This window comes from Pogoniulus pusillus, chromosome 30, assembly GCF_015220805.1.
Source record: "Pogoniulus pusillus isolate bPogPus1 chromosome 30, bPogPus1.pri, whole genome shotgun sequence".
NCBI lineage: Eukaryota > Metazoa > Chordata > Aves > Piciformes > Lybiidae > Pogoniulus > Pogoniulus pusillus.
Genome location: NC_087293.1, coordinates 17,910,968 through 17,934,620, shown reverse-complemented (window position 1 = coordinate 17,934,620; position 23,653 = coordinate 17,910,968). Strand labels below are relative to the sequence as shown.

Below are 23,653 nucleotides of genomic sequence, written 5' to 3'. Positions count from 1 at the left end.
CTTATATTTTTAAATCATATGCCAAAGCTGAAATATTCTGACCATGTTTCTGCTCTGTCAAGTAATTAGAGAGCAAACACATCCGCATCCTGCTGCGGACTAACACCTCAGAATGGAGCAACAAAGCCCATCCTCTATCTTTGCCAGATTTCATCAACTCACACTAGCACAGTCCATGTCAAAATGGCCTGAGGCCGACTACAGATCCAAAGGATAAAAGCAATTTTAGCAAACCCAAACAAAACACTTACCCAAAAGACATCATAAATTAGTAACCCAGAGAGCAACAAGCAGGAAACCTTCAGGCTGGGCAGCCGAACAAAGGCTATCATTGCAACACACAGGCCCATAGCCAGAGCTACAAAATGCAAGCACATGATTAGTCCATTAAAAATAGCAAAACAAAACAAAAACCCCTTTGCCAAAACCTCCCCCCGAACCACCCTTCCCCCTGCCAAGATGCCTCTCTTTGCACCTGTGCAGCACTGCATGCACTAGAAGACTGTCTTCTGTTTCCAGAGAGTTAAATTCTTCTCACCAGAGTCAAGAAAAGTCAAAACACATTCAGCAGCCAACTGTGGACATGCTGCCATGGAAGCAGAAATGCCTCTGCAGGCACAGTTGCCCATTCCACTCAGCTTCCCCCACCCACCAGAAAGAAATGTTTTCACGTCTGTGTACTAGAGCCTCGACCTCCCACTGACTACTCGGTTAGAAACAGGAGCAGCAAAACAACTCCTTGTGCCCCAAACATAAGCCTCTGCTCTTACAGCATGAGGAGGTTTTCCAGTTGCTGTGTAAAACCCAGTGCGTGGCTCTCAGTCCAGAGGCAGCCTGCTTACGTGACCTGTTCCAACAGAACCCCTCTCAGCTTGAGGCTGTGCAAGGCTGCCCAGATGGCATCTGTGAAGCAGCATGGCTCAGGCAGACAGGGATTTGCTCACTACAGAGGCAAAGCCTGCCCACCGCAGGGTAAAAATGTGGCCCAGTCTTGTCCTAATCCCTCACCAAGCCCAGGTCACCAGGCCACAGACCATGCCACAGCTCTCATGTTAGTTCTGTTCCAAGGGGAATTCTGTCAGAGCAGAAAGCTAAGATGTTATCCAAAATGCAGTAACTCCTAGCCCACTACCACAGGCACTCACCTGGCTCTCAAGCATATTTCACATTCCAGCTGGCTACATGCAAATCCTTAAGGAGATGCTAAAAACCCAGCAGACCTTTACACGTAAGCGAAGTTCCACCCGTGACAGCATTGTATCTGCTAGGGTAAGGGAGCCCTGCAGGGCCTGGGCTGCACTGAAGGATGCAGACAGCTGCACACAAAGCATACCTGACAGTGCTGTCCTGACCAACTGCAGCTGCAGGGACCACACACTCAGGACGTCTGCAGCCACTGGCAAGGCAGCTTGTCCAGGACAGGGTTTACATGCTGGCCTCTGGGTTCTGCTGTAATCATGCAGCTGTGAAACTGCTCTGCACCTCTTCCACCTGCCTCCCAGGCACTGAGGAAACCTTTGATACAGAGTCAAAGCCAAAAAAACAGCACAAATGCCTGCCAGCCATGGCAGTGCCCAGGGGCTGCACCCCACCAGCAGCTTTGCCAAGCCCACCTGGTCACAGACTCAACCAGATTGGAAGAGACCTCCAAGATCATCCAGTCCAACCTATTGCCCAGTCCTTTGAAAGCTGACAAATGTGGCATGACAGTGAATGTCACAGCTGCCATCTCTAAGAGCAATGGGATTCCTCAGAGAAAAACGTACCCTGCAGTGTGCTGCACAACTGCAGCCAGCTATAAAATGTACAAAAACTGTTAAGGCTTAAAGATTTTGTCACAGCAAAGCAGCAGAAAAGAGAACTGCGCTCAGTAACACAGGGTAGCCCTCACTTACAGACCTCCTCTGGTAGGAGAGTAAGCAGAAGGGAACAATCTGCCTGAAAGGTTTCTCTTAAAGGTAGAGAGGTTTCTCTCTACAGCCAGTGCTAGCGACAGCTCAAGCAAGCCTTCATTTAGGAGAGGGTTTCCATGCTACAATGAACTAGAAGTGGAGAAGTTATAACCAGCCTTAAGTTTTATCTTCATATACTTCATTTGCCCATGGCTGAAATGAGTGCAGGCACACATGTGAGGCACTTCCATCCAACTGTGCAAACAGCAGGGAGAGGAGGAGATGGAAAGAAACCCCTTTGGATGGCAGTGAAACGCACATGCTAATCGCTGTGCAGTTTTGCAACTGCCTTAAGAAATCTTGGCAAATCAAAAAGAACAGAATGCTGAAGGGCTGCTATGAGCAACACAGGGCAGAGTGCAGCCACAGCACCCAGGGGCTTCTCTAAATGCAAGCCAGGTCTTTTCCAATGAAGTAGTCCAGAAATACAGGAGGAACGGGTGTAAGCTCAGGGATGGTGCTCACGAGCTATATCAGCCATCTCTCCACTCAAGTGCACCCCAAAGCATCTCTACAAAAAATAACGAGAGAGAGAGGGAGGCCAAACAGCCTTACAAACAGCAGCTCTGGACAATGCCTTAACAGAGCTGAATGGCAAAGAGCTAACTGTGAGAGATAACCTCCAGCCAGCAGAAAGAATTAACTTTGCAGTGCCTGCAAGCTCTGCCCTTACGGAATAAGGACATTCTGTGGATTAGGAATATTCCTGCTCGTGTGATCAGCTTCTCCAGCTCCAGCCTGTTTTGCAGCTTTACTGCACTGCTGCATCTGGAGCAGACGATACCAAGGTGCTGATGGTGTGGTGTCTGCTTTACAAAGCATTATGCAAGCTGGCAAGATCAAGGTTCCCCACCGGCCACCAGATGACCTTCAAAAGAAACAGGTACTGAAGCTGTGACCTAATCATAGTCCTACACAGCTCTCCAAGTGTCTTTTGAAGAGTGGGAACCAGGATACGTGCCACGAAACGGCCTCCAACTGACTGCTGCAGCAGCCTCCAAGGTACCCATGGCTGTTGCACTCACTGCAGCTATACAGACACTGCACCTCCACAGAATTCCCACTGCAGAGATCCAGCTACATGCAATGTTTAGAGAAGCTTTTAACCAGGCTTTGGAGGGGACAGTGACCATCCCTGATGGCTCTATCATCAAATAATCCACTCTGAGAATTAAGCATTTCAGGACTCAGAGCAAGCCCTCAGTGACAGGATCTGGCTTTGGAAACAGCCCAATCAGCTCCTGCGCAGATGAGGGGAACTGCACCACCTGAGTGAGAGTTGTTCTGGCAGCACTGCCACACTGCCAGTCTGGACAGACCGAATCTCTTCACCCAGCTCAAGCAGAAACACTCCCTCACAGTTAGCTGCAAAACAACAACAAATCACATACACAAGAACCGAGGTGCACTGCCCCACTCCTCCCTTCAGCACCTTCTCAACACCTGTTTCTTTTTCTGGCTGCAGCCAAACGAGCTCCTCCTGGGCAGGCAGGAAGCAGCCAAGTCCCAGCACAGCCTGATAGAGCAGGGAGAGCTCCACTTGCATCACCCTGCACCTAGGGTGCAGACTCTCTGGGAGCTGGTCTCGAGTGTGCAGTTACAGAGAAGCAAAGGCACAGTTGATGTGATCCCACTTCCAGGGGGTTAGAGCAAGGACTCAAACTGCAGAGTCTTCCCACAACAAAAGCCAGTAAAGGCTGCTCCCTGTGCAGTGTCACAGACAAGTGCTGATTTAACTGGATCTGAACAAAGGGCAGGAGTCTGCACCTGCACAGGACAAACTCGAAATAGACTGCATCAAGTACTGCAAAGCTGGACACTGGCAACACAATGCAGTAAATCATAAACCACCAACATAGGAGACAACCTCCAGATCTTCTGCAGCAGCAGTTCATGGCTCTGCAGATGGATCGCCTCAAGCCCACTCTTCCAGACCGAGATGTTCACAAGCAGCCAAGTTTAAGGCAGTGCTCCTGCCCATACCTCAGTGCAGCTCATACCTGGCAGCTCTTGCCAGATGTTGCCAAAATCCACACCTGCCTTTCCTCATGCAGCACCTGGGTACTTTATGAAGTAACAGGTGGGAATTTCAAGTGCAGCAGAAAGCAGGAACTGAGGTGACACCAGTGTGAAGGCAGGAAAGAAGCAAGGGTATGCCAGGTGCCCAGAGACCTGCTGTGGCCACTCACCCCAGGAGGAGCAGGGAAGCTGGCAGTATGCATGCTTGCTGTTGCAACAGCAATTTCAGGGGTGGGTAATGTTGTCCCAGCCTTCCTCAAGCAATCACAACCTCAGGGTGCCACTTCACCAGACATCCTAAGCCAGTTTAGCTGCTTTGACACTGCTGAGAAGCAGGGGTCCTGCTCTTGGCCATCTCTCCATCCCTTCGCTGCCATCTCCACTCCATTCTTTGGGATCCCACCACACTGCCACTACCTCGTGCCAAGTTTAGCACATACCTGGCTGCACAATGATCCAATTCAGCTCACTGCAGCAGCAGCAAAACAGCCTGGCAGAAAGACGGCACGCTGCCATTCTAGAGAGCTGAATCACTTCAGCACGTGATTAAGTGAGCGCCAGAGCAGGCACAAGAGATTTGGAAGCCAGGACAGAGAAGAAAAGCTTTTTGGAACACTAAGCTGTGAGAATTCAGTTCAATTAACACGAAAAAAATAAATAAATCACACCTTCAGGCCAACTGGATGCCTGCCAGCTTTGCCCATCTCACTATCCTAACTGGCAAGCATCAAAGAGATCAAAGACAACCAGCTACTGTGGACTGTCTCACAACAGATCATTTGATCATCTGAACCAGAAACCCAACAAGATGCACAGCAAACATTAATGAGGCTGTTAAGATCAAGTTATGATTCATAACAACCACTGTCTGCAGACATCTTTAACTAAAGCTGGCGATTCACCCTGTGCCACACAGGTGCAGAACATCTCTCATCAGCTTTCACAAACCTGAAAAACGTGTCCCAGGCACTACCCTGATGCGCTCCTGGCAGCGCTGCCGTTCCAGGAGTCTGCCACACAGCATCTCAACTCGGCAAGCCAGCAGGACCAGCAAGCTTCACTAACCCTCCCCTGGGAATGGACATGCCAGAGCAGGCCAGAGCAGGAACTAAAGCCCTTCTCTTCTGTACTCACCATCCATGAGGAGCCAGTGGCCAGTTAGGACCCAGATAAGGACAAGCATCACAGAGAGAGAAAATGAGAGCAGCTCAGCAGCAGTGAACCGCCCACAGCAGCCAAAGGAAATCCTAGGAAGAACACACAAACATCAGGCAGCAGGCTTGGTGTTTCCACTTACGGAACAGAAAAGGGATGCTCTTGGAACAAGGCTCAACTGCCAATGAGAGGTGCCAAGAAAAACTGAAGGGAAGTTCCTTTGCTGCAAATAGGCACCAAGACAGCAAGGAATAAAAGTGTTGCTTGTCCAAAGGTGGTGTGCAGAGCCTTAACTACAGAGGATGCTGGCAGCTCTCTTCAGACTTCACCACCACTGCTAGCTCCTTGTCCCCTCTCAGAGTGCTTTCTGCAACAGCAACTCCAGTCTCAGGGTAAGGAACACCACCAGTTTTCAAACATGACATAACAACTGCAATTTTCAGCGGAGTAACCCCAGCCTCTGAAAGAGACAGCACTGAAATCCATAGCCACACATTAACAAACAGCAAAATCCAACATCCCAGACACTGGAAGCTCAGCCAAAAAAAAGCCAAACCCAGTAAAAAGCACTGCTGGGAGACGCTGTCCTGGCAATGACTTGCAGGCCTTGTGCTTCTTGCTTTTAACCTGAAAACCTGCTGTTGGCACCAAAACAGACACCAACACCAGCCCTAAGTTTACTGCAGGTAACCAAAGACTCCAGTAAGGGATTCTCATTAAAAGAAATAATTGCAACAGGCAGGGAGAGGAGCAAAGGGGTTCTCAAGTCCTTACTTGTTCTGCGGTGAGCAAGGCCGTGTCAAGTACTGGCACATCGGGAGCAGCAGGAAAGCAAAAGCTATTGTGGCAAGGACTAGAAAAAGAAGAAAAGGCAACATCAGCACGTTCAGACTCCGTTTCTGTGGTACACAAGCAAGCTTTTCCAACTTGAAAACGCTCTTGCTACAATGTCCTGTTATCACAGGCTGTAGCACCGTTAAAGCAAGAGCAGCTGCAGGCCCCAAGGCTTTCTGCTGGACTTCCCTTGCCAGCAAGCTTCCCACCGTCAGGCACGGGAACAGCTCCCAGAGGAATGCAGTGCCCCATCCCCAAACCCTACCGACCCCCAGCTCTTGAAGCTGGTCATGATCTTGTCAGCAAGTGCCCAACTACTGAGTCAAAACGAGAGGGCTCGGCAGGAACTGGCTGTGACTCTGACAGTCCTTCCCCACGTGTCACAGTCAGCACCATGCAGGGTTTCCCACTTTGAAACTCAAGAGGGTTTGCCCTATCCCACTCAAACCTGTCACTCATTACTGAACACAGTACAGCCTCAGGTAAGCTGCAGTCAGCTGCTAAGTTACAGTTCTTAAATACAAAGCAAGTTTTTGAACACAGGATGAGACAAACACACAAATATGCCAGCAGCATTTTCTGTTTCAGAAGCAAACTCATCCCACCCACACAGTTGTGAACACAGTTAGTAGCTGCTGGGATTCTAAGCATTTTCCCTTCCACGTTTTTTTTAAACATAACAACACCAAATCTGTACCAAGGCCTGTTTCAAAGGCTGAGGAGTGAGGGTGTGGGGACACCCTGGTGTCAGCAGCACACATCCAAACCTGCTGTAGGCAAGAACAGGCTCAAATTGAGATGAAGAGTCTCTTGGCATTTTCTGCACACTACAGCTCAAGTCTCTGTGAGGTGCTCTGCTCATTTCTTACAAAACTGGGGTAGGTTGTTGTTGGTTCTGAAAAGGAGGACATTTTCCTCTTCTCAAAGGAGGACCTCAACTTTCCTCCCCTCAATTCTGCCCCTTCTTGTGGGAAGAAGATGTTTTTAAGAAGAGACCAGTCGATTTCAAAACAGAGCATTACCAAGCACCTGCATGCAACAGCACCATGGAAACTCAGCTCCAGCAGCATTTAGGAGAGGAGGGAAAAAAAGCAGAATGGGTAGGGAAAGAATGAAGTGTGGCAACTCCATGCCAAATTGGCAGCTTTTCAGAGGTGCCTGGCAGGGAACTGTGCACAGCAAAGCCTGTGTCCCTGCTGCCCCAAGTCCCGCAGGCCTCCTGCCTGCCCACCCTGACCCTCAGTGGGACTGGCCCTTCCTCACCCCAAACCAAACCTCCTTCCCCTTCCTCCCCCCCAGCTCTTTTTCAGCAGGCAATCCTGCGCCTCCTGTCCTGGCACCCCCAGCAGCTGGCAGCCCAAAGCTGGGCTCAGGCAGAGAGTGCTAGAATTCAAAAGCAGTCATACAGTGCCCACCAAGACCCAATCCTGGGCTCGTTTCTGACTATCCAGGCTTCCAGTCACCATTTTTCTCTTTCTTCATATTACAGTATCCATTGTTCAGTCAGCTTAAATCTTGTCTGCAGGCCACATGCCAACTCTTCAGCTCTGCCCTCTGCTTAGCAGCTGGTCCTGGCCCTGAGCTGTGCTGCACCTACCCCAGACTCTCCCCTGAAAGGCAGTCTTTGGCAGAGGGAGATTCTGCAGTGATTTAAGAAGCAGAGACCAGCTATAACTGACAAGTTCCTATGCATTGCTCTCTAAAATCTACACAAAGAGGATGTGACATAGCACTGCCAGAGCTTCAGGGGACAGAGGGACCAAGTCTCACAGCTCCCCAAGTCCAGCAGGGTCCACACTCTGCTGTATCCCCTCTAACAAAGACTTGCATTTCACAGGTTCTGGGGTCAGAGTCCCCTGTGCTGAGTGACACCCTCTGAGGCAAGGCACGGAGGTATCATAAACCCAAGGTCAACAATAAAGATATTCAAGTGCACTGACCCCAAAAGACTCCATCCTCTGAAAACTGCAACGAGCCCCAGCTGCCAATCATCACTGAACTACAACATGAAATGTCACAAATAAAGTCACAAATATCAAGGCCGTGCTGGAATCAACAGGCCAACAAAGATGGCAAATTAGAAGTTGTCTTTTGTCAAAAGTCCTCCCTTGTAATATCTTCTCCATGTGTGTGCAACACTCCCCTAAGGTCCAACATACAGCAAGAGTTGTGTGCAGCAGTAACTGCTTTTCAGCAGGAAAGAACTTGTGTGCCAGAGGGCAAAGATAGAGAACCAGTGTTCAGCAGAGCTCTGCAGAATTCAGCAGGCCTCCAGAACTAGCAAGAGGGGTCTCAAGGCTCAAGTCAGGAGCAGAGATTTAGACTCCCCCATCAATATCAGCCCTGTGTAAAAGGCTAGAGTTAAATAATGAGGGACAAGCCTGTACTGCATGTACATGAACTAGAAGAAGATGAGAGCTACTTAGGGGTTTAAAAATGCTCACAGACAGAGGAGTGCAGCTGTTAAAGCTGCTGAGTACTTGGAGTGGCAGAAGGAGTCTTGCTACCTTGAACAGCAGCTGGTCTCCTGCAGAACTGAAAAGATCAAAAGGCCAAAACGTTCCCCAAATCAAAGTCCTGCTACTTACTGAGAATGACCAAGTGTAAGCAATTCTGAGCAGAACCAGAGGACTTGCCAGTTATTCGCCAGCAACAGTTGTTCTGAGCACCACATGAACTTCAACTACAGCACTGCAGCCAGCATCTTTCACAACTCTGGCAAGTTGTAGTGCAAGAGTAAACCTCCCAGTGGAAAACCCTTCTGGAACCACAGCTGGCATGTTATGAATAGCTCCAGAGACATCAAGACACAAGTGTGAGGCCTGACCATACACCATGACACATATGACAATTCTGATCACACATCTTTAACTGTAGCAATGCTTTCTGCCCTATGCCAGTCCTCAGAAAGGTGCTCACCTGCTGTGCATATTGTAAAGACAACCTGAACGGAGTCAAAGAAGAAGAACATGACCAGGAGAGACACAGAGGCGCCGATGGGCAGGAACAGCGCCTGGGTAGAATCGATGGTTTGAATACCTGCAGGAGAAAGGAGGAGACATTTAACTTGGGCCGCTTCTTACCACACAGGCACCAACAGCCTGTCCTCGCCACACAGCTGAGGACTCACAAGACACTTCAGTGCTGGTGCCATAGACACGTTCTCAGAGATCCTCGTGCACCAACACAGCCAAGCACGGCAGCTATGCGAGGCCAAGCTGTGTGCAGCCATGGCCCAGGAGCCGTGAGCAAAAAGAAAGGGTCTGGGTTCTGTTCTGTGCCACACACAGAGTAACAAGTTACAAGAATGGGCGTTACTTAGGCACCAGGAATCACACAGAAACGATCTATTTGTGTCATTTTACGCTGAGCACACAAGCCTGTTGAACAGAGTACCTGAAGGTTTTGCTCAGCCTCTCAGCACGAGGCAGAGCCTGACCAAGAGCAAGCTGCAGATGGTGCCAGGCTAACCCAGCTCATGCAAAGGGTGCCACAGCTTCAAATGCTGCCTGGGTGAAGGCCACCATGCACTTAAATTGCATCACTATTGGCACTCTCCAGACACCATCAGTGCTAACAACACAAGGTAGTTTCTCAAACCCACCCAACTCAATCACCTGCTCATAAAACTACCCCCAAGCACAGCCTGCACTACAATCACCTCTGATGCTATGAACCAAAACTTCACATCCTATTTTAGAGCTGGAAGCAATTTCAAACAGTGCAGAGACACCAAAGGGTTTTGTTCCCCCACCTCAGTCCTGCTGTGTAGACTACCAGGGGTGCTCCTAGTGGGACAGCAAACTGCATGGTGCCCCAGTCCTTAGAACAGCTAATGAAAGGAAGAAGATCAGGCTCTGAACAGCCTACCTGGCCCTGCACATTCTAATACCTAGCTCAGGTCACAGATCTCTTATCCTTAAGCACAAGCAGCACAATAAATTTTACCAATGAAGAGCAGGAGGGCTCAGCCACTGGGATTTCAGAAGCCAGGGTCTGGCACAGAACGGTGAAGGGCAACAGGGCCCAGCGACGAGGGTGTGAAGGCACAGAACTTCCCACCTCCCATCTGTGATTTCAATATAGTTCCTCCTGCTCCAAGAGCATTTATTCACCTGCCCTTCAGCTTGCCAAGGGAAAATAAACAAAACAACCCCCCCCAGAAATTCCATCTTACAGGCCAGTCTGGTGCATAGAAATCAGTGCCTGCAGTGTTAAATGTCAGAGTTCTTCCTTTCAGCCCTGATTATTTTGACAGTTAATCCTTTACTGTGCTCACTCCCCAGCCCCAGCCTGGCTTCTCTTACATCCTGGATGCCAAAAGCCTCATCTGCTCATTGCTGAATCACCAAGCACAGCAACATCTTTGCTCTGTGTTGAGCTCTGTGTTGACAACAGAAGCAGTGCTCCAACAATTCCCTAAGTTTCAAGGGTCAGGATTTAGAGAAAGGGGAGGAAAACCCCAGCCACATGCAGCACCATGGACATGCTTGGGAGTCCTGAGCAACATTTCTGACTTGAAACACAGCAACCTCAGCACTCAGGTGGTTGTGCACAGGGCTGCTCACTTCTCACTCCTCTCTTCTAAACTTAGGGAAACTACTCTAGAACCTTTTCTCAGGACATGGCCACATCAACTGCTGCAAGTGAACCTGAGGTGGGAATTTCCAACACACTGTGCATGTGCTGCACTCTGTTTACATCTTATTGTTACCTGCAAACCAGCACAGCTCAAACAGCCAAGCTGCCTGCAGCTTGCTTAGAGCCCACGGAGGGGACAATTGCTGTGTGTCAGCTAGCACCTTGACCTCCACTCTGAACAGACTGTGTGGACACACATTTTGTTGTCCATTATTAATTAGTTGCCCCAGGCCATGGGAGCTCCACACCTGGATATCTCTATTGATAAAGCTGAATTAACCCTACGAACAAGCTGTCAGAGCAGGAGATCTCCCACGGCTCACAGATTGGCCTGTATGCCAGAGTAAGTGACTCCAGACAGGCAGCAGTGGCTTTCCCTTCTCAGAGCTCTCTGCTGGTTTTCACCAGCAAAGCTCCTTCATTTCCAGTGAAACCTGACCAACCGAGCCACTTCTTTGTACTCTGGAAATGTCCCATTGAGGTTCTGCATTTAGCTTCCATGGGCACAAAGTAGGCAGCAGCAGGAGCACACAGCAAGGCAGTAAGTGCCCAGATAACAGAGCCCCAGGTAGCTGCCCTGCGGGGACAGGTGAAGCAGAAGCAGCAGCAGAGCGAAGTGAGCAAAGCAAGAGAAGGAGCAGAGCTAACCCTTACTGTTATTGGTGCTGTTGCCATTGAAGGACCCGGCTGTGCTGCTGCTGTCTTTCTCTTTGTCTTGATTCTCAAAGTCCATGTTAAGAGACCTGCAGGGAACAAGGCAAACTTAACAGACAAGTTTCAGGTTCCTGTTTATGCTCCTTACCGCTCTGCACCAGCACCCTCTAGTTCTAGAGGGGACACCAGATCCTACAGGCTCTGACAGTGGCACTTGTCACCAGTGTCTGAACTGGTGTGTAACAACAATCTACAGGAAACCCTTCTGCATCACTGGGGGGTGCAGAACACGATGGAAGTGCAACAACCATTTCAATTCTCTGAGGAATTTTGACTCTTTCCAAATTCTTCATTTTGACCCTTTTCCTTCAGATTTAGCTATCAGCTTTCACTTTTGAAACAATATTACTTCCTTCCTCTAAATCATGTTAGGAGTGATGACCAAAACTAGCTTAAAAGTAATTGTCTGAGGAACAAGGGTTTCACTGAAAGAGTTTCAGCACTGCCTAGAAAATGAGCAGACGTATCTTACGTACAGCAAAGGTGAGTAGAGGAAGCTCTGAACAAAGAGCCTGACGGGGTGCAAGGAATCCAGAGGAGGTGATGGCATTCCCCTGTGCACCCAGCTCTGCTCTAAGTCATCTGAGTCATCTTTTCATTTTGATGACAGATGTTTAAAATGTTCCCAACCAACAGAGTCTCCCACCCTTTTGCCACAGTCCTTCACTTTGATGCAGCCTCTACAGTACATTCAACCAATTCTGCAGAGCTGTCTGAAACAGGAGAGTTTCACTTCTGCTGTCCCATCCTCTGTGCGTTTTAACAACAGTACCATGGCAGTCTCTGTTCTGATAGATACATGTTACCCGTGACAGTTGCTTAGTTATTCACTCAGGCTGTAGGGAACCACCACTAGCACTGCCCAGCTCCTGCCTGAATTCTGCAGCAGCATTGAAGTGTTGCAGTAAGACTTCCAGGTCAACAGGCATGAAACTTCTTTTCAAGTTCAGTTGTGAGCAGCTGCACCATGCAAAGTACACTAACCCTAGGGACTGCTCAGATACCCTAAGACACTGTACAATTCTACAGGCACCAAAGTTGTGTGACTTTAGTGTACAGGCTACTTGTTACGATGCACAGGGGGGGCAGTTTGTGCTGCAGCCACACCACTTGAACCTACAGCGCAGCAGCAGGGCAGGCTTGGGGTGCTAAAGACAGAGGAGATGAGCAGCTTTGTTGTGTAAAACAGGACCAAAAGAAAGGCTCTTTCAGCATTAAACTGGGTTGCTCCTTTGCTTCTATTATGTATGAAACTCAAGCAGCTTCTGAGCTCAGGCAAAAGATAAGAGAGGTTCAGGCTCATACAGCCCTTGTGCACAGGCTGTGGATCACCACCTAAAAGTGATGAAAAGCACAGAGGGGCCACAGAGAGCACTGCGATGCTAACAAACTCACCTGTTCTTAGCTTGCTCTGCATCTTGTTCAGGGCATCTTCTTCACCCACACCTACCTCTTCCCCATTCATGCATTCTAGCCTCATAATTTTCCCCTCAAGCTGTAAAAATCTGGGAGGAGGCCGACAATCCTCCAGGACTTGATCCAGGATCCAGCCAAACTCAGTGCAGCATTTCATTCCACTCTGAATCAGCTCAGTTCAGCAAGAACTTCACACCATCATTCTCCCAGCAGCAGCAGGCAACTCATTATTCCTGGGCATGCTAGCAGCAAAGAATACTGGAAACTAACTCACAGATCTACTGCTCAGAAGCAACTTCGGTCCCTGTCTCTCCTTTCAAGTGGCAGCAATAATTACATGATTACCTATCAGCATCCCTGCTTCCACAGTAAGCATAAATTAGGACATAGCTTTCACTTAACAACACAGCTGCTGATTGACCCAAGACAGCTTCTGAATCATCTCCAACTGTTTAAAGATTTGGCCCTTCCCTTTGCTACAAATTATCACTAACATCATATCAAAAAAGTGACCACTGAGACATCCTCCTCCTGTAAAACAAGATGTACTCAAAGCTCCTGGACTGTAAAGAAATGGCAAACTGAGAAACATTTGCTTCTTAGTTCCAAGTTTCTGCTGGGCTTCCAAAGGCAGCAACCAGCTGGCACCTCCCATCTGGTCATAAACTGCACAGTTGCGTATCCTGCAGGACCTTAACAGTTCAAACTGGTAGATTTCTAGCACAATGGGTTCAGCCTCCCACAGGGAGCCATGAGGAGGGTTACACTGGGGCAAAGCAGTGAGTAAGCTGCTGGCACACACTATCTTGAAAGTTCAACTTGAGCCTTGGACCACTTCCACTACAGGAATGCCTGAGGGAAAGCCTGTAGGGAATACTCCTGCAAAACCGTAGAAGAACATGAAAGCAAGGGTTACAGAGTCACTTGCAGGTGCAACATAGTGAGGTGATTCTTCTTGCTCTGCTTAGTGGGCACAGCCACCCACCTCAGCGGCCCTGGGGCTAGGAGAACTGCGGGCTGCTGCAGAACTGCCACACTGCAGCTGCTCTGCACAGCAGCAGGGCTACAACCACAGTCAGCCACAGGCTGGAGACAGCTTCATGACACCTCACCTCTGCACGCTGCAGATAGAGAGCCTAAAATATCCTGTGTGCTCTAGCGCATGGACCAGCTGCTTGTAAAACCTCCCTGTGACATTCAGGGGTCCGAGGCAGGATCTGAAGTGGGAACCAGAGCAGGGAAAAGGAGCAGGCAGTGCATGCAGCAATGCTTTCCCTGCCTGTGTGCAGTGAGACTGCCGAGGGCTGTGCTTCTACTAAGCACAGCTCTCTTCCAGCACTTGAGTGTGCACATGCAGACAGCCTCTGGTGAGAAGGTCTCTCCAAAGCTCTGCTCCCACCCTGATGGTGCTGCAGCTGCAGGTGGTTCTGAGCTCTGAGCACAGCCTTTGGGTTTTCTGTTGTGTCCTGATGTCCATAAAGGTCAAGTCCTAAAGCCAACTGTAAAGACACTGTTTCAGCTACTTTCTCTTTCTGCAGGCAGCTCAGGGACCCAAAGCCTGGAGATAAAGGCATCAGTTTCACTCTGTGTTCCCCAGTTCAGAAGCAGATACTTGGGCAGATAGCTCCTGGGATAAATCTAACTTTATGTAAGCTGAGAGACCATGTCTGGCTACACAACAGGGCAGACAAAGATTTAGCTGTCACCTGCCTGCAGAGTGGCTGCACCGCCTGAGCCACAGAGAAGCTTCTGCCCAAGAACCAGTGGCTGTCTTGCAAGAACCCAGAGCAAACAACCTGCTCCAAGCTAAACTCTCTTCTTTAAAGACCCAAAACTAGCAGATGCACTTGCATGCTCCAGTTCCCAGCTTGTAAAGGTTTAAAAGGATTACACTTGCCCCTTTGGCAGACAGTCACAAAGCACATCAAGGGCTGAGAGACAGTGAGAATGTGCATGCGGGAGATGCTCAGGAGGGCTTGAAGCTAAAACTCCTGAGCCAGCACAGATGTAGGGAGGAAATATTCCTTACAGTAAAAAAAGCTGGAACTCCACTCTACAGCCTGTATTTCATTCTGGTGGCAGACTTTACCCTCCTAGACATCTCTCAGACGTTCTAAGTATCTTGAGGCAGGTTTGTTTTGGTTTTGGATCAGTGCTGCCCGTATGAATAAGAGTGGAGCAAGGCACTGTTTTGTTCCCCTGGAACATCCCGCATTAGAGCGGATCCACCAGGCATGTGGGGTTGATCCCAGTGACTCACCCACCCAGTTCTTCCTGATCCTATTACTGCACTTCTGCTCAAGTCACTTCCAAGCAACAAGCAAATTGACTTGGGGCATTGCAGCCTGAAAACCAGAACAAACCTCACTTTCTGCAACATTAAGGTTAACTAAGGAGTGCTGTTTTCTGCCTTATGACTCAGACGTGGGTGAAGACATCACTACTGTCCTTTGACCACAAGCACCCTAAGCTGTAAGCTTTGTCTTTCCAGCAACTCACCCTTCTCAGAGGAGCCACTGACTGCCACAAGTTTTCATTTTGATGCTTCAGGAACTTCTTACAGATATCATTTTGCACCTCACTACCACACTTGAACGTCTTAAAGAACTTAATGGTATCCCAGATCCCCTTGTTAACAGCCCTGGATAACTGATAAAGAACTGTCTGTAGCCTCACTTGTGAGCAAACAACAGGAATCTGTCCACGTTACCACCACAGCTGTGGGTGTCAGCTCAGACATCTGGCAGAGGAATGACAGATAGGAAATCAATTACTGAATCAAGACTAGAGGAGCCTCGCTTGGTCTGTAATAGTTTGTGTCTTAGGCTCTCAAGGATACAGGCAAAGAAGTGGACTACAACAGGGCATGTCTTCCTCTGACTTGTGCCCACCACCATTCCACTAGCCCAGCCATTCTGAAGTCTACAGTTCTCATTACGTGAGCAATTTGAAATGTAAAGCACAGGACAAGGTGATAAAGAGCATGGGTAGATAGGAACAGGATGGCTGAGAACTGGGGACAGTTCTGAAGAGCAAGAAGCTGCGAGAAGGGCAGGCAGCTGCAGCTGGGGCACTCCTGCTGGTCTGCACTGCACGATGTGTTCAGTGTTGAACTGTAAGAAGTGCTCTGGCTTCTCTGTGGTGCAGCCAGGGGCACAGCTCTGTGGCACACACCTACAGAAACTCCAACAGCTGCAAACTGAATTATTCCCTCAACTACTTGAAGAAAAAGCTAAACAAGCATTTTATTTCTGTTCTCCTCAAGCCTTCTATTTTAAGTCCACCAGCAGCACTGTTACCCAACACTTGCTAGCAGCAACAGGCAGCTCTAAGCAGAACCTGGCTCTCTCATCATATGATCTTCTTAACTCCTGATGGTGACCTAACACTCCTGTCCTGACAGCTGTGGCTTATAGTGAAAGCATGGCCTTTTGTCATGGACTTGCTACATGAAGCAAGACCATTGGGTCTTCAAGGGCCAGGAAGAGAAGGACCCTGCATTTAAGTCTGAAAAATCACCTGCTTTCATCTTGTGATTCATTTTTCCCTCAGAGTGTCAGTACGAACCTCAGTCCTTATTTGCCTTACATGAAACAAACTGCAACACCAGATGTGACTCTGAAGGCACAGCCATGTTTTCTCTAAACAGTACTCAAGCCTCCCAAAATGAGGTAAATTTGATTTCTGAAGACTCAAACTTATCCTGCAGCACTTCTCAGATACTTTGAGAGCTTTTTCAAACTGATGGTGTCTCCCACTCCTCTATTAAGCTGTTACACTCAAGTCAGCAGCAGCGGGATCGGGGATTTCTGCTTTACAAGGCTCATTTGCAATCACAACAAGGATGTACTGAACCAACCAGCACTGAGACACCATCCACAGAATTCCAGCATCCATGCCATGGTGTTTCTCCCTCTCTTGACAACCTTTTTATCCTCTCAAAAAGATAATTTCACAGAGCCGTCTTCAAGGACTAACTTCTAAGTTATCTTACACATGCTTGTAACACAATTCTGTCTTTCAGAAACCCCAGCTAGCTACTTTCTCTTTTCCATTTCCTTTTCAGAAGCAAGAAATACTTCATCTACCTTGGCCACCAGTCTGACAGAGATACAGTGAAACAAAAGGCATAAATTGTACCCAGCCACTTGCCACATCTGCATTTGAAACAGAAAAGTTCTGCAGAACATTATGGAAAAATCTTACCTGAAACTGCCGTAGACTATGAGGAGAATAGAAATCAGGAAGGTAGACACTTGACTGGAATCCACAAGGGAGTATGCCCTGGAATTAGGAAAAAGAAGGCAGGTGTGTCATTACCACGGTCCATCCCCCCAGTGTCACTTGCTTATTCTTTTTCCTATTAAAATACAAATACAGAGCTGGATGGAAAATCTTTGTTGCAGCTCTCTCTAAAGTTCTTCTCCTGTCTAGGAATACAACACCTGAAACTTGTAAATTCACTTTTAAATACTCATGACCACAGCGAGCAAAATCTGTAGAGCAACCACAGGACAACTCCGAAGTCTTGTGGCAGTTTGTTCTAAGCCCCCTGCAATCAGCTGGTTTCTTTTTCTTAAACACATTAGAGTTGCTTCAGCTGCAACAAGTGCAGCCCCGCACCTGGAAGCACTCTGTCTCAGCTGTGCAGCAGTGTGGCAGGAAAGGGCCACTCAAACCAGGAGAACCTGGCCAAAGCTCACAAGAATCTGCGGGACGCACACACAGCTACCCCCCTGTAACACACCACTCCATCCGGGATTCCTGGGGCGCTTCAGCAGGAGGCTTAACTCTCAGCTTCACTGAGGCTATTTCCTGCTCCAACACACCTCTGTGCACAAGGCACGGAACCTGCAGCACTAACAGGGGCTGATACTCTGTCCTGTCCTTGTCAGAGCAGACTGCTTCTGATACAGCCCTGGGGGACAAAAGGCAGACTCAGCAAACTCAGCTGACGGCCAGCTGGGGAGAATGAGGTGAAAGAGTAGAAGACAGAAAGCCTTTAAGGGGGACTTTAAGGAATGGACCAACAAGACCACAACAGCTGACAGGTCAGGGGAAATGATCACTACTTTGACCCAGCACTTGAGAGGTTGCATTTAAAGCCCTGCCCACAGTTTTGGGGAACCCCAAAGAGAACAGGCCTGACACACTGGGTAACCCAGGCAGAGGGCCACGAAGCTGGCTGGGGTTCAGCATCAAGGAGAGGCTCTGGCACTTATAGCACAACTCCCAATAGCTCTAAAGGAAAACAACAGTCCCCAGCACTAAATGCTTTAGACTTGTCCTACAAATCAGGTAACTAAACACTGCTGAAGCCAACCAAAAAGCCTAGCTGCAGCAAGACTATGGATATGGAACAAAGATAACTAAACTGCAAGAAGGTTCCAAATTAAATATCACTAAGCAAATAAAAATGAAAGATAGAAGACACTGGAAGAACCACTCATCCTGTTGCCAATCTAGAAGCAATTGTGAGAAAAGCACCAAACCACCACACAGTATTTAAAAGTTTTACTTTTAACAGATAATCACAAACGTGAGCCATCTCCTCTAGAAACTCACCGTGAAACACCACTGAAAACCAGACTGCCTCTTTCAAACGAAATGACACACCTCTGGAAGGAGCTTTGAAGGAAGGAGCAACTGCTTTCCTCAGTGACCAGAGAGCTCAGCGTCACCTGTGCGAAGCAACAGCCGGCTGCATCCTGCACTCCCAGCAAACTACCACACAACAGCAGCCCTTTCCAAGAGTTCTCTGCCTTCTGGGGGCTCACGTTTGACCTTTTGTTTCCACGTTGTGGAAGAGAGGTCTTAAAAGCCTCCATCCAGATCAACAGAATGACCTGCAAGCACAGGCAAGGTGCACCCAGACACTCAGTGCACGCATGAACACTGCTCATGTCACACACCACACAGCTCACAGCTTGTGATCTGCAGCCGAGCACACGGAGCTGAAGGAGGGGCAAGCTGATTGCATGTCCTGCTCCTCACTTCAGACAGAAGAGCTCTCACACAACCTTGGGTGTGGGGATAGTGAACAGTGGAGTTCATCTATGAAAAGAATATTCAGGACCTCCAGACTCGTAAGAAAGGCAAAGTAACTGCAGGGCATTCCAGCTGGGGTGGCACACATGCCGGGGGGCACTGAATGTTAACTGATGTCCACAAAATTGCGTGGACATTCTAAACGGAGGAGTCTTCAGAGATGAACAGTTTGTAATTAAGCAGTGGCAACTTTGGCAGCTGTGATAATTAAAATGCCATTTCATCAGCACCGCCAAACAGTAGCCAAAGCAAGGCTGCACAGGTTAGAAAGACTTGGAGAACAGCCAGCTAAGGCTGGCACAGGGATCATGGGTCAGCTCTCTGCACAGTCCATGCAGTTTTGTAGTAAAACCTGGGAGCCTTTGGCACAACGGAAGCAACAAGCACAGGCAAATCCCTTCTAAACAATGATCCCACTGCTGCACTCAGTCCTGGAGGTCTCTGCCAACCTCCAGGCTCCTGTGACTCTCTGATCTACTGTACCCTAGTGACAGAGCCCAGTGATGATGAAGTCAGCTATCTGCTGATTCTATGCCAAGGAGAACGGAGAATCCAAAGTCCTTCACTCTACACAAGAAGTGCAAGGGTTACGAACTCATTGCAGAGCAGAGATGTTTCCTGACTTCTCTGCAGAGATCTTCCAGCAGGACTTCTTAAACACTCCCTGTTGGTATCAGGATTACAGTCTGGGAAGACTCATGCTGACTGATACTCCAGCCAATGGGGCCAGGGAGATACAGTCACACTTTCCTTCTTCCTGAGGCAGCTGGAAAATGCCCTTGCAGAGCACAGAGGGTGTGACAGGCCCAAGAGTAACGGCACGGCAGGAACGGAGCGAGCAGCTCGGGGTGGCCAGATTCCAGTCAAAGGTTCAAACACAAGTGGCCCACATGCAGACTCCAAGAACAATCCTACAATGCTGAAGTGAATCTCTTCCTACCAACCCCTGCATCTTTCTAACAGCCAGCTTCCCTGGATTAGCAAGGTACTGCACAAAACCCAAGGGCAGAACTGCGCCCTAAAACCCTGGCCACACAAGCCAGGGCACCAAGGGGACACAGCCTTTTCATCCGGAGCCTCTTCATTCCTAATGCATTCAGCTAGAGCAGGAAGAAAAAGGACATGACAGCATCACAGCGAAGAATCCAGAAGGGAGATGGCTCCGAAGTTCTCAGGATTGGTCAAAACACCAGACAGGGATCTGCAAACCCATTAGGGTTTTTAAACTGAGGCCTCAATGACCTCCTCCAAGCCCAAAAGGCTCAGGATAGAGCTGGATTCTCCTACAAGTGCATTTGCAGTCTGCAAGCTCACGGAGCCCCACAGACAAACGAGGCACCTGAGCCACTCTCTTCTCACATGGGATCACCCAAAACAACCCTCCCACACCTGCTGGAGCAGGCTTTGTGCAGCCACAGCTGAGCACCTACGGCAGACCCAGCCTGCTGCTCCAAGCTACTTTGTACCACTCAGCATCTGCCTCAGAGCAAGGAGTGGAGACTCCTGGACGAAAAAGGCCTGTGCCAGGCCTGCACAGCGCTGTCCCCTGATGGAACTCTGGTTTCCAGAAGCACTTTGTAGGACCCACTACATGGCAATGCACGGAGCAATGGTGATTACTCTCCACTCTCATCCTGAAAACTGATAGTGATGAGGCCATGCTACAGACTGCTGCCCTCGGGAGGATTTTAGAGCAGTTCGACTGCATGCCACATTCAACTCTAGCCTATATGCAGAACACAGAACCACAGAAAACACTCAGCTGGAAAAGACCTCAATGACCACCCAGTCTGACCCTTGACCCAGCACTGCTCAAGCACAAAGCCACCACTGGTTTTCCCAGGAAGGGCGTTTTTTAGGATTCTTATGCTGCCACTCCTGAAACTCAACACCCACATAAGAAAGGTAGGAAAGGTAAATAACTGGGCTACCAGACAGGCTCTTGCTAACCCAGGCAAGTAACAAACAACTATTTTTCAGACCCAAATGTCACAGAAAGCCAAATGCACCAGGGGCTTTCTTTGCTCTGTAAGCTCCTTTCCTCAGCCAGCTGAGGCTTCCCAAATGCCTTCTCCACAACTCGAGATCTCACCCCAAACCTGCATCTCCAGAGGGCTCAGATCAATTCTGCCAATTTTCTGCCATCACCCATCTATTTCTGGCAGCTCCATGGGCAAGTGCTCACGAGAGAGCCTGCTGAGGCATGCCAAGCTAGAGACACAGCCAGCACTGTTCTATAGCATACTTTGTGTGTCAGTCTGAGGGCTACACAGTGACAGCTTTGTCCCAGCAACAATCCCAGCAGCGAGCTCCCCAGCCTGGCACAGCCTGCTCCATGGACCTTTACCTACAGAGCAATTGCAGGGGTGCCCAGCAGCACATCCACACGTCCCAGACAGGCACCACACAAACCAGACCCAGCAGCCACAGCTGGAGCTCCCAGCAGCACTTTTCCCTCTTCTGAGAAAAAAGAATCCCTTCTGTATTCCCAAGGGAACAGAGCTTCAGTCCCAGCTACAGAAGATGGTACCCAGCTAATAAAAGCTGCAACCACAAGAGTCACAGCCTGAGAGGAGAGACCCTCGCAAGCTCTTCCCTCCCTATCGGTAACTGCAGGGAAGCCTCTCTTTTCCTGTGGCCCCACAGTCAAGCTCTCCTGTCTGTGAACCTTCACCCTAGAGGGTCTCTGCCATCTGACTACTTAGAAATTTCCTATAATCCCTCCCTCCTTTTAGCCCTTCTGCTCTCCTATCATGTTCTTTATTCCTCTGGCCTTGGTAATTCTTTTGCACTTCCAGTTCAAGAAAACCACCCAGCCAAGGCAAGCGCTGGCCTTCATCTTTAAGCTCCTCCTCACCACCTGCTTTTTTTCCTATACAGAAAGTCCTTCAAGACTCGCAGGAAGCTTCTCACAGAGATACAACTTGAGCGAACTGGATCCAGATACGAATTCCCTGCTGCTGGAATAGTGACCATACAAAACTTGAAATACTCTTCTGGCTGCATTAAAAGCCACAGCTACATGTTCAACCATTGTGGTCCTCTTCACCCACACTTAAAATACCAGGTTTACTATCAGCTCACCAGCTGACAACAATCCATGCCCACAAAAACATGTATCCCACTTTCCCACTAAGTAGGCAGCAGTTTTGCCAAGGTGACTTTGAACCATTTCTTTCACTGCCCTGTTGCTCAGGCCTGGCTGCCAGAGCTTGCTGAGTACAAACATTCATTTGCAGGTCCCATCTCAGCAGCCAATTCTTTCAAGAGGGAAGAAAAAGCCCCAACCCCCCCCCCCCCAACAAAAGTAAAAAAAAAAAAAAAGAAAAAATTTCCCAAGTCCAGAGGGTCGACTTTTGCTGGCATTCTGCTGTCAAGGGCAAATCGAGGGAGGAAGCTCCCAGTTTCCCCTCCTCTCCACGTTTCAAAGGCTACTGAATGTGTTCTCTACATCGGTGACTGCTACAGCAGCAAACAACGAGGCCAGGCAGTGCCAGCTGGGGAACTCAAGACAAGCAAAAGGATGTTTTGCATCTTGCTTCCCCTACCCCATCTCTGGCTTTTGGAGCTACCAGCTGCAGGCAGAAAGCAAAGTTCACCTTCACCCTGTTGGAATGACACCAAGCATCTCTCTTCTTTTTCTGGTGCAAGGATATGCCACTTAGGAGGGAAAAGGGTTTTTTACCTCTACTCGTCTCTGCCACTTTGCAGTCTCCTAAGTATTTCATTCCTTACAAGAAATATGAGAGAACACAGGGGTCAGGACAGCTTACTGCTGAGAGCAGCTCGGGTTTGATGCTACCAGTGCAAGCCGTTTGTGAGCCATCACTGCAGCATCTTTTACGAAGAGGAGCAAATCACACCGAGAGACTGCAGAGCCCAGCCCTAGGGCAGATGAAGGAAGAGCAGCACCAGGTAGAGGAGCTCACCTACAGCTATCTGCATGAGTGTTCACTTGGGCTGGGGGCATGCTCATTCCCTAGCTAAAACCAAGACTACTTTTCTCTTTTCCTGGATTCCAGGTCAAGGGTATAACTAAAAGCCTCTTCCAACTGCCTTAGATGCACAAGATACATCCACATTTAAGGGGTTCCATTAGGCTTGCTGCTTATCCCAAGCTAAATCTGAGTTTAAGGTATAAACTGAAGCATGAAGTCAGGGCACTCACAACTGCAACCATCACTCAACACTATGCCATTCTTTAGTGTGACTGACAGGCAAAACAAGCACGCTGCTAGGCCTTCACTCATGCTGAAGCAACAGCTTGCTTGCTGAAGCAAGTTTACAGCTTCACCTCATTGTCACCCATGGATAAGGTCTGCTAAGTCCCAGTGATTTATGGCAACATGGATCATACAAAACACAATGAATTAAAAGCAAGTCCTAGTGCAAAAAAAAAGAAAGTGGGGAATTTGAGATGCCCCATTAAAGCCAGATTGTTCTGGGCAGGTTTCAGAGGTGTAACTGGAGAGTAATTCTGGTGTTTAGCACATCCAGGGCTCAGAACATTTCCACACTATCTGATACCAAGCAGTTCATTAATGTGCACGCCCAATCCAAAACCCCATTCCCTCTTCTACTCTTTCCAGAAGGCTGCTTTCCTAAACCTCTTGCCCTAGAAGCAAACCCCAAGCTCCCCACTGAAGTGCTAAGAGAACACACTGCTCTGAGGTCAGGTCACCCTGGGAGGAGACTGCAGTCCACAGCCAGTAACGCACCAAGACAGCCCAAGCCTACATGCTCTGTCAGAATGCCACCTGAGATGCCCTTTTGGTCTAGCCCACTACTTGCCAGCAGACCAAGGATTACATCCTTCACAGGGTTTAAGAACTACTGTGCCTGGAAGCATTCCAGATTGTACCTTTCGGCTTGCA

The 23,653-nt window shown here is 48.9% G+C and overlaps 1 protein-coding gene across 2 annotated transcripts in view; it reads right to left on the bottom strand.

Annotated features, from left to right (window-relative positions):
* Nucleotides 1-23,653, bottom strand: part of SPPL3 (signal peptide peptidase like 3) — a 57,609-nt gene that overhangs the window by 5,203 nt on the left and 28,753 nt on the right. Inside the window, exons 2-7 of one of the 2 annotated variants that reach the window (XM_064168971.1) lie at nt 16,938-17,015; nt 11,250-11,344; nt 8,880-8,999; nt 5,901-5,979; nt 5,106-5,218; nt 252-358 (exon numbers count right to left, since the gene is read on the bottom strand). In XM_064168971.1, the coding sequence (XP_064025041.1) occupies nt 252-358; nt 5,106-5,218; nt 5,901-5,979; nt 8,880-8,999; nt 11,250-11,344; nt 16,938-17,015 (592 nt within the window). The remainder of the gene's footprint in view (nt 1-251; nt 359-5,105; nt 5,219-5,900; nt 5,980-8,879; nt 9,000-11,249; nt 11,345-16,937; nt 17,016-23,653) is intronic. The other variant, XM_064168973.1, reaches the window with a different exon arrangement.